The sequence below is a fragment of the Eretmochelys imbricata genome, chromosome 9 (genome assembly GCF_965152235.1).
Source record: "Eretmochelys imbricata isolate rEreImb1 chromosome 9, rEreImb1.hap1, whole genome shotgun sequence".
NCBI lineage: Eukaryota > Metazoa > Chordata > Testudines > Cheloniidae > Eretmochelys > Eretmochelys imbricata.
In genome coordinates, this window is record NC_135580.1 from 23,646,528 (window position 1) to 23,658,220 (window position 11,693).

Below are 11,693 nucleotides of genomic sequence, written 5' to 3' on the forward strand. Positions count from 1 at the left end.
TGACATATTTTTTCCCTAGCAGAGAGATCCATTTCCCCTCTGCCATAAAGGCAAAGCACTTGAAGTGGTGGAGTAAAGTAGCTGCTGTGTGCTTTGGGTCGCTTCTGGGTGGTGGGTAAGTGGCAGAGGGGGCTGAGTTTTAAAACTGCCTGCAATACACGATCTTCAGTTATTCGCAGACAGCTGAGATTAAGTAAAACAGTTCAGTTAATTAGTCCTGTTAAAAAGATGCCCAAGTCTCCAATTTATAAGGGAAATATGTTTCAAGTGATCCCCTACTTAACTTTTTAAAAAAACTTGAGTAAATGGGGGGGGCTTGCAGACTTTGGATGTATTATAAAAAATACGTTGTTTCTTTTTTCATTGTTTTCTCTACCACAGAAAGATACAGAACACACTGAGTACACATATTTGGGAAGAATAAGGGAGGTAAACGCTTTCTATGCTAATAGTTATGGTAATAATTTAAATATTTGCAAAGCAATTTAGTATTTGCTTGTTTATAATACTAAGCATCAACTCAAAATTCCTGGCTCAAACATGTAACGTTTTAAATGAACCCTTCAAGCATACATTCATGTACGGACAACTTTGATTTGTCCACATTATTTTCAAAAACACAAGTTGTATGTTGTAGACACTTATTTCACTTTTAAGTTTTGAGACTGTTTGGTATTTAAAATATTCTTAGTTTTACTTCAGTTTAATATGTATGAATTAGAATTTGTGTTGCCACGACCGGAAGTGAAATAAACTATGAAAACAAAAAGAAATGTGTTCCCACGGATTAACAACATCTAAAGTTCAGTATTTTGAACGTATTCTCTTTTCGGCTCACTTTGTTACTTTAACAGTAACATCTTGTCATATTTCTGTAGTTCAGAATAATTGTGAATTCATTTAATTGGGCCAGTGATAACAATCTTCCCAAACAATCTCAAAAATCCATATTACATATTGATGTTTCCGTTGCTCCTTTGAAGACCAGTACTTTACAATATCAAGACTGTCAGTCTGAACAGACTAAACTAAAAGTACTCTGTATTTCAATAGGCAAAATGATATCTTGATTAGTTTTGTCTTCTAAATGCTAAAACTTAGTAAAAGTAATTTATTGCCTATTGTATGTAATACACACATAACTGGATCTGAGAAATGCTAATTAAATTCTAAATACTATACCTATTATAGTAAATAAACACTCTTTTACGTAAAGTCGTCTTTCAAGAGGTCAAATGAAAAATCAATACATAAGCAAGAGTTAAACAATTTTGAATAATTTATTAGAACTCTACTAAAAGTGTAAAATAGCTGCATCCTAAATAGCCTGTCAATGAAATTACTATCTAAATAGGATTTAAACAACAATAGCAAAGCAGTATTAGCAATAAATACTGTAATACGGTCTAATCTGATTCCTCTATTTGCCATATAAAAATGTTAATGACAGGATTGCACTGTCATTCTTAACTACATTTTTTTATAATTTTGTGTGTTTCTGTTACTATTTTAGGAGGAACTTTTCAAGCTTTCTTGTCACGTATGTAATGTGTTAATGTTTACATAGAATCATCAAGTACCCTGTAACTTGCACATTTCCATTTGCTTTACACAAATAACAATTAAAAATGTAATACTAAATATAGTATTTCTTCACATATTATGAAAAACTGTCTTCAGAAATGAACTCATATTAGCAATATGCAGTAGCCGGGAGAGTTTTCCCAAAACGTAGGTGTATTTTCAGTGTTGACTTAATTACTACAACAAAAACCTGTAAAAGTAACTGTATGTATCTCTTCTCAGTCCTGCGGGATAAATAAAACATATTCGAACTGCAAACAAATTTAGAACAAAAGCATCGGATTCTTAACACAAAAGTAACTAATTGTGTTCCTTTGGGGAGGTTTATTGACGCAAACGTAATAATAATGTGATACAAAGAAACAGCATGGGGCAAGATTACTTCGTGCAATATACAAGACCGTATATTGCCTATCACCCGTTCCAGCGACTCAGACACACTTTTACATTTGGCGTGTCAGTAAGCATCTGCTAGGGAAATATCTTGACAAACCAACCGCACAACCTTTCAAATTAACACTCTCTCTCTCTTTCTCTTGTTAATTGTAACCGACCAAAACAGCACTAATCTCTTGGTAGAGCTGTTTCTTCCCTCGGACAGTGTTACCTGCAGGACTAGTACTGTGTGCTGTGTATACACGACATCTGTAGGAAGCGCTCCCCCATTCCTTGTCCTCTCTCCAAGCAGACTTGTCATTTTTCATTTTGGCCACTCCCCTGCAGATCCTGCCCATCTCCCCTGTGTTTAACTAACTCAGGACACTAGCGCAGGATCCACGCCTAATTAAATTAATTAGGGATTCTTGTCAATCCTGGATTAATGGCCGATAGCAAGCCCTGGCCACAAGGATCTGAAACCTGGAGGAGTAGCGATCTTTCTGTCTCGCTCTTTCTCCTTGGTCGTGCTGGACTGATACAGGAGAAGCGGGTTCATTCATAGTTCCAAGGGGAGGTAATTTGCTCAGAACAAGGGGCAGGCTTTGCAAAGTATAAATAGTGCGACTTCAATACCAACATCACTATCAGATCTGAACTCTTAGCGGGAAGAATTGTCAAAGATCTTAACATTTAACAAGATCGCTCCAGTTGGGAAACATCAGCTCCCATTTAACTCCAGCCCCATTGCAGCTGCCCCCCTCCCCTTCCCACTCCATTGATGTGTTATTGGGGGGTTTGGAACAGTAAGAGGAAGAAACAAGGGGAAGGAGCCCTGAGAATCGGCGATGGAAGAACTTACAGCTTTTGTCTCCAAGTCGTTTGATCAGAAAGTGAAAGAGAAAAAGGAGCTGATCACGTACAGGGAGGTTCTGGAGAGTGGACCTGTCAGAGGAGCCAAGGAGTCAGGCGGCTCCAGCGAGCCCAGCCGGGAAGACGTGAGCAGCCCAGCGGTCCGAGCAGGAGGAGTAGGCGGCGGCGGAGGAGGAGGCGGAGCGCGGTCTCCAGTCAGAGAGCTGGACATGGGCGCCGCCGAGAGAGCCAGGGACGCGGGCACTCCCAAACTCAGCGAGGGTAAAGGCAAACCCCATGCACCCCGCGGCCCCCTTCTCTCCCACCCATCCCCCGGGAACGTGGGCCAGGCTGGGGGACTGAGTTCAATAACCAGACGGTTGTTTGGGGGAGAAACGGGAAGGGGGTGGGCGGTTTTGTTTTCCCACAATTTTTTTTGCTCAAAGAACCCCAAATGTAGCTCTCCTGGCTGGCCCGGGCACCGGGCTCTGCAGCGGGGGTGAAAGTTACAGGAGAATGAGTGTGTCCTCCCTGACCAGGGCTCAGAGCGGTGGGAACCGGTAACCCAGTGTTTCGATTTTGGAAAGAGCCATTGCGTAGAAGACTTTTGCGATTTTAGAAAATAGCTTTCTCCTGTCTCTTTTCTCCTTCACTTGATCCATCGGGGGCTGCTTGCTCCAGACCAGGCTGACGGTGACTGTATCAGGCTTTATTTCTCGATGAACTTTTGTTGTGTTTTCTCCAACAATAAGTGTGTAAATCACACCACACAATCGGGTTACTTATTCAGGCTTATAGGTTAGTCGGCTGCTGTGCTAAAACTACTTACATTTTGCAGTACATATGTTGTATTTGCATAAGACAATTTGGCAGATTTAAACTTGACTGTCACGTTAACGAATCCAGGGGTTTAAACAATACCATTAATTTGGAGAGTCTGATATACATTAATGGGTGTCTTTCCATGTTTTTCCAATTAAGGAAAATATGTGGCATGCCTAGAAGTTTAGATTAAAATATTTAAGCATGCAATTAACTTGTTTATAACATGATCTGTTCCTGATTAGAACATAACGGGAAGTTACTGTGGTAGGAACCAAAGCTACATTACATATATTAATCCATTTATATTTAAAAAGCTGAAAAATCCCATAGTATAGTTGAAAGTTTGAAAAGCTGTATCTATATCAAGTATATTTAATGTTTATACATTATTGACCAGATATTGATAAGGATATATTTTCATGTTAGATTATTTTTAAAACATGCATTAAAACAAGTGACATTAAATAGGAATATTTTATATAATGTAGTACATTTATTTGAAAAGACAGCCAATTGCATAACTGGATATAAATGCTAGGGATATATATATATACAATGAACATTTGTTTAAAAAAAAACACCTAATAGTTACAATGCAAGCATGTATTATACCAGGAGTCCCTTTTATTGCACTTTCTGGTTTGGATTTATCTGTCTGCCTATATGTGTATGTATATATGCAGAGATAGAGAGACTGACTGAAGAAAATAATGTTATAAGAAGCACAAATGCCATCCCGTTTGCTTATTCAAAGACCACTGTAGATGTCAGCAACATTTTAATGGCTGCGTTTGGTTTTAAAATGAGGATGTAATATCTAGGGACTGTTTACTTCAGACCTTTTGTTCAAAGAAGTATTTCTCTCCAGATCGGAACTCGATTGAGAACAACTTCCGGAAATGATTTTATAAACAAATTCTGATAGTGATCATAGGGTTATAAAGAGCTGCGATCACACTAAACAAATCCTGGACTTCAGATGCGCAAATAAAATCCCATTCCAAAGCATTGCAGCAGGAAGCAGGGATTCGGAAGAAGTGCAATTACAGACACAACTGGTTGTTAGGAAGCCCTGCAAATATTAATGAACTATACAAATAGCGTCACTCAGTGATATTTTAATTGATATGCATAGCTAACTGAAAGTGCTTAGTCAACAGAAAATTAAACAATACCAATAAAAACACCAGGAACCCTCAGCATATGTAAATTCAGAAAAGACAAATGCATGTTTTATTAAACACTGGAGGTGCTGAGCGCATGAAAGCCATTAAACAATCCAGAGGCAGTCCGGATGCCAGATTTACCACTTAAACCTGTTGCTGTGATATTTAAGGTACTAATTCACCAAGAGATCGCGACTTGATTTTTTGAGTTTTGATTTTCAATAAATAATGACAGGTAAATGATACGAAGCTTTACATTTGTACCAAGGGTAATTCAAACATGGCGTGTCTCTTGCCACTGTCCGACGACAGGCTGGTAAGAGGTTCCCACAAAATGACAGTGAAGTTAATGGGGCCGACCTTAACTTGGCCTCAGTTCCTGCGGGGGCAATGTTATATTTTGTTGGGCATGGCATTTCCCTGCTATTTGTCTCCTGCGTACGCCTGGATGGGTCTAGTTTAAAATAATTATTCGTAAATAAAGCCAGCAAGTTTGCAGAGGGAGAGAGATTGCTTGACAGTTCTGATGATTTAAAAGGGTCACAGTTTGACTCTGCAATGATTTACTGAAATTATGCTGAGGGGCTCGAAAATGTAGATGTAAATCAATGGCCTGGTTTGGCTCACCCACACAGGTCAATCCTTAACTTAAATACACTTGGAAATAAGGTCTTTTCGTGAAAAGTATTTTGTTGTCGCCTTTTCTTCCAGAGGACCAGCAATGCTAATAGGAAACCCAGCGCTGACCCAAAATCTCATTCCGAATTAAAACAAATATCCTTTTAAAATGTAGCTGGCCATAATCTGTTTTGAGGCGTGATCTTTAGCATTTCCATTGACTCTCCTCTCCTTCCTTTTCCTCAAGCCAAGCACATTTTCCTCCTAAAGTTAAGAATAAAAACTGGAGTGGCCAAATCCCACGCCCGCGCTGGCAATTCCGGTGAAGGGTGGTCTGATTGTTTTGTTTCACGCTCAGTCTCCCCAGAGCTGAAGGATCGCAAAGAGGATGCGAAAGTGATGGAGGACGAAGGGCAGACTAAAATCAAGCAGAGGAGAAGCCGGACTAATTTCACTCTGGAGCAGCTGAACGAGCTGGAGAGGCTTTTCGATGAGACCCACTATCCGGACGCCTTCATGCGAGAAGAGCTGAGCCAGAGGCTGGGACTGTCCGAGGCCAGAGTGCAGGTAGGGTAGCAAAGATTATTGCAACATGTGGGTCTCTGTGCGTAATTTAGTTGTGATACAGCATTGCGTGTGAACCTGCCGTACCTGATGAAAGGCTTTTAACTCACAAATTCTGTAATGTCCATTTAGATGCTGTCCATGGCCAGAAAAGATACTCCAGTGCCGAACTGCTCCCAGCATCTGAGTGAACCATTGCTGCGTGCTTTATTATGGGTTATGCCTCCTAAGCTTAGTGCCTCTTACATATAAGGATTTTAAACAACGTTTCGTTTTTGGCTGACTGGAAGAATTACAACGGATGTTTTGTTCACGTGAATTTTCCTAGTCTGCTCCTGTCTCGGGGTTTACCAGGCGGATGTACCAATTAAGTTTATAGATGTACTGACTATAAACTAAATTAGCAACTGCTAAGTGAGGAAATTTTACGGTCAGTTTTTACCGGTGGTTCTTAAATCTTAGGCGAAGCCACAGAAAGGGTGAACAAGTTTTGCTGAACTCGCTTTGTTCAGCATTATTAAAAATATAATATTTAATAAAAATATCAAGCTATTTTAATCACTTTTCTGTATATAGTAGGGAAACCAGTTACCTGGACGTTTACTTTCAAGCTTCTCTCTGGAAGTTTTGAAAATCAGCTCTTGAGCTCTCTCCGGTTAGTTTCACCTAACTTGCAATAAATAAGAGGGCAAGCGCTCTGGGGCTTTACCCAGATGGAGAGCCGAAGGTGACTTCTCGAATGAGAACAAATGTAGCTGTTTCAGTGTATTTCCCTTCTCATCATAAAATAAGAGAAAATGATGGTCATTATTTGTTGGAACACATGGAGCAGTTTTAGGCCCCAAACATCTGCAGATGTTTGAAAGTACTGCTGTAACAGATACTCCCCCTCTATCTTTGTGCTTATAGGCCACCATCTGCACCAAACTATGCACACAATTCTTATGGGGTTTCCCTGCATCTTGTAATAGGATAAGGACATAACCAGAGCGGTCACATTGAACCAAAAAAGTAATAATAAGCAGCCTTTGTCATCACAGCCTCACCAAACGAGCCTTCCCTTTTACTCTTCTCTGCTTTTCTGTTTTCCGCGGAAGCAGCCACCTATTTATGCTGAACAAATCTTCAAAAAACCCAAAACGATAAAAGTCCCAACTTCTCGGTGAAAAATTTAAAGGAGATGATTCCCTTCTAGTAGACAAAGAATACCACTGTAGCACCTAATCCACACTACTATTATGTCAAATCGCAGGGCGCATAATAACTTTTAGAGAGATTTACATAGATTAAACCCATTCCCTTTACATGGTTCCGGAAAACGCTTTGCAATAATATTTTACTTTGCTTCTCCACTAATTTGTAAATTATGGAATGTACCTTTTAAATGAGAGACTGGAAGTGAGCGTGGGTGCTGAGCAGCTTTAGCTTGACCAAAATGAATTCTAGGCTGGAGTGTGTGTTCATATTTATAGTTGACTCAAAGTAGACCTCAAGAAAAGATTGTTTTTTGTTTTGTTTGTTTTTTGCCTTGGGGAAAGATTATTTGGTAGCTGTGGCTTCTGAGATGCAGAGGTTTCTCTTATAAAAGTGAAATGTTTTAAAACACCCTCTCTTCTTCTCTTTAAGGAAGTAGAACTTTATTATTGAATTTGTTTCAATAGCTCTATATCCAGTAGTAAAAGTATCTTCTTGCCTAAGGTGCAGACTTTTCTATAGAAGCATATTAGATTATCATAATAATGAGACAATTATTCCGCTTCTGTGTTACACTCCACTGCACAGAGGAACAGAGAAATTCTAAACTTCTTTGTAGTGAAGCTTTTATGACAGTAATTACCCCCCAAAAGTGAGTCATTAAATGCTTTGGTGTTTAGTTTTTCTTGAAGATAAAGCTAATTAATATTACAGGCTATTAATGAGCACATTCTTCTCAGGTCTTACAGCGCAAACATCTAAACCCATTATCACAAGTTAGTATTAGATATCAGGGAGTGATTTAGGTCATTTGGGACTCTAATGTGGAAAGATGAAACCAGGGCTAAGAAAGTAATTTAGCGAGAACTAGTACGGGCTGCAAATGTCTATTTTCTATATTTTTTATTTTTTTCGTGATGCCTCTGAGTTTCTAAACTTGTAAATCTGGGTTGTCCAATACAAACAAAATCAACTGTTTGCCATAACGGTAAAAAAAATTCTTATAGCACGCGAGTGTGCTCTTTTGTGTTGGTTCTCTTTTAATGTTGGTTTTCTAGTATAGTATCTAGGTTATTTTTCTATTTCCTCAGGTCTGGTTTCAAAACAGAAGAGCTAAATGTAGAAAACAAGAAAATCAACTTCATAAAGGTATGCTTTCTGATATCATAAAAGAGGCTTAGGTTGAAAAGAATTATACAGTATCGATAATACCAGTAAAGAAGGAGCGTTCCTGCTGAGAAACACCTAGGGCTCCAGATTTGTAGGATATATGTTCTAATATGAAAGCTACCTATACTATATTAAAACTATTATAACACGTTATTGATTATAAATGGCATTAAACTTGTATCAATTTATTGGCAGAAAGAAATGTTGGAAGCAAAAGACTGTAGTTTGCACAGTATACATTTCTGGAATTCAAAGAATCATTTATTGCAAAGTAAGGCTAAGCCGATATTTATGTCTTTCTTTTGCTGATTATTGCAGGGGTTCTTATAGGAGCAGCCAGTCAATTTGAAGCTTGCAGAGTTGCACCATATGTCAATGTAGGCGCTTTGAGGATGCCATTTCAGCAGGCAAGTACAGTAAAACCTACTTGTAACGATAAAGTGCAAATGAGTGACCCCTTTTTTTAGGATAGGGCCTTTTCTCCCGATATGAAATGACTGTTGACAGCATCTATTCAATATTTATACAGTGATTATATAGAGGGAACAATACACTTTTTAAAAAGCCACACACTTCTCCAGATCTGCGTGCCCAACTCTCTGTCATCAATGAAAGCGCCGCTGGGGATGGAGGGCAGTATCTGGCTCTTTAAAAATGCACGAAAAGATTGCATTCTGAGGGTTACATGGGAACGTCCTTTCAGTCAAAGTTTGCCGATTCTGATGCACAGCTGAAGAATGAAAGTGTGTCTAAAGGAGAGAGTAAAACTGGTTTGGAGTTCCCTTTTTATATAAAGAAAACCAACAACAATAGCTAACTACGTAACTGTGGAGCCAAATCCCACCGGATACCGCCACTGCCATCCAGACACGCACACCTCCTCCTCCGCTCCAACAACCAGGGAAAAAACCACCCCCTCATCTCAAGCCAGCGGTGGGCTAATGATAATAAAATAATAATCGTTAGGGGGATTTTGCCTCCATATAAAATGGGCTGCCTGCCCTTCTGACTTCTTCCAGATTGCTGTTATCAGCCTGTATTAAAGGCTGGGCGAGACAGCCTTTAACTCTGATATGTTTTTACTATATTAAAAAAACCAAAAAACTCTGGGGCAAGAACACAGTTTCCTTCCCTTTCATACACAGACACTCACTGCAAGGCACACTCACAGACAGACTGCCACACAGGCAGGCTGACTGTCACACAGACATAGGCAGACTGCCACACAGGCTGTCGTGCAGACACAGGGAGACAGACTGTAAGGCAGGCCGACTGTCACACAGACACAGGCCGTCACTCAGATAAGCAGACAGGCAGGCACACTGTCTCACGCAGGCAGATTGTCACACAGACACAGGCAGGCTGACTGTAACGCAGGCCGACTGTCACACAGATAAGCAGACAGTCACGCAGGCAGGCACACTGTCACACGCAGGCAGATTGTCACACAGACACAGGCAGGCTGACTGTAACGCAGGCCGACTGTCACACAGATAAGCAGACAGTCACACAGGCAGGCACACTGTCACACACAGGCAGATTGTCACACAGACACAGGCAGGCTGACTGTAACGCAGGCCGACTGTCACACAGATAAGCAGACAGTCACACAGGCAGGCACACTGTCTCACGCAGGCAGATTGTCACACAGACACAGGCAGGCTGACTGTAACGCAGGCCGACTGTCACACAGATAAGCAGACAGTCACACAGGCAGGCACACTGTCACACACAGGCAGATTGTCACACAGACACAGGCAGGCTGACTGTAACGCAGGCCGACTGTCACACAGATAAGCAGACAGTCACACAGGCAGGCACACTGTCACACACAGGCAGATTGTCACACAGACACAGGCAGGCTGACTGTAACGCAGGCCGACTGTCACACAGATAAGCAGACAGTCACACAGGCAGGCACACTGTCACACACAGGCAGATTGTCACACAGACACAGGCAGGCCGACTGTCACACAGATAAGCAGACAGTCACACAGGCAGGCACACTGTCACACACAGGCAGATTGTCACACAGACACAGGCAGGCCGACTGTCACACAGATAAGCAGACAGTCACGCAGGCAGGCACACTGTCACACGCAGGCAGATTGTCACACAGACACAGGCAGGCTGACTGTAACGCAGGCCGACTGTCACACAGATAAGCAGACAGTCACACAGGCAGGCACACTGTCACACACAGGCAGATTGTCACACAGACACAGGCAGGCTGACTGTAACGCAGGCCGACTGCCACAAGCAGGCAGACTGTCACACAGACACAGGCAGGCAGACTACACTCCCAGCCCCGCTTAGGTGTGTTAATGCTTTGTTTTTATTCTTGTTACATCTTTAGGATAGTCATTGCAACGTGACGCCCTTGTCCTTTCAGGTTCAGGCCCAGCTGCAGTTGGACAGCGCCGTGGCACACGCACATCACCACCTCCACCCACACCTGGCCGCCCACGCCCCCTACATGATGTTCCCTGCGCCGCCCTTCGGCCTGCCATTGGCCACACTGGCCGCGGAATCCGCCTCAGCAGCTTCGGTGGTGGCAGCAGCGGCGGCGGCCAAGACCACCAGCAAGAACTCCAGCATCGCTGACCTCAGACTGAAAGCCAAAAAGCACGCGGCTGCTTTAGGGCTGTGACTCCTCCCCACGTCCCCCTCTCCTCCTCCACGACCACCTCTTGGGGACACTGCAATCACACAGTCCAGAGGATCACAACACAACACATCACTGCAAACACAAGCGAAAGGCTAATGACTTCTATGGGTCGAGTCCTATTTATGACTTAATGCAAAACACACGCAGAACCAGGCTGGAAAGAACAGAGACATTAAAACAAAACACACCGAGAGAGAGAGAGAGAGAGAGAGAGAGACCAGATTTCTAAAATCAATTTAAAGAACAAAAATAAATAAACAAAGGAAAGGAACAAAACCACTGTGAGGTATTTCGTAGGTTAAGAAATATGAAGAGAAATAAATATTATTAAAGGAAATCGAGCTGTGAGAGGGGAGACAAAAAGAAACAACTTTAACGTTTTTTTTTAAATGGAGAAAAAAGAAAGAGAGACGAGAAACTGAAGGAAGATATATACTTATTTAAAGAATTAGATGAAATAGACACGCAGCTGGGAAGTTCACAGGTTTTGAAACTGACCTTTTTCTGCGAAGTTCACTTTAATACAAGAAATTTGATAAGAGAGGCGGGCCTCCTTTCACGTTGCATCAGATACTTGAGTTTAACAACCACGTCTGGAAATAGTGAGAAGAAGAGAAGAAGAATAAGAAAAAGAGACAATGATTTCTCTGAGAATTTCTAATGGGAAACTGTCCGGG

General features: G+C 41.5%; 1 protein-coding gene across 3 annotated transcripts; it reads left to right on the forward strand.

The window, feature by feature from the left end:
* The first annotated feature begins 2,807 nt into the window (after positions 1-2,807).
* On the forward strand, positions 2,808-10,998 carry SHOX2 (SHOX homeobox 2). Of its 3 annotated transcripts, XM_077826855.1 has the most exons (6): positions 2,808-3,152; positions 3,602-3,617; positions 5,779-5,987; positions 8,270-8,327; positions 8,667-8,755; positions 10,705-10,998. In XM_077826855.1, exons 1-6 carry the CDS (start codon positions 2,808-2,810, stop codon positions 10,996-10,998), a joined length of 1,011 nt encoding a protein of 336 aa, XP_077682981.1. The 3 variants fall into 3 exon arrangements, with proteins under 3 accessions (XP_077682981.1, XP_077682982.1, XP_077682983.1); XM_077826856.1 differs by lacking the exon at positions 3,602-3,617 and having other exon boundaries at positions 2,808-3,093; XM_077826857.1 differs by lacking the exon at positions 3,602-3,617 and having other exon boundaries at positions 2,808-3,093; positions 10,741-10,998.
* Positions 10,999-11,693: the final 695 nt, after the last annotated feature.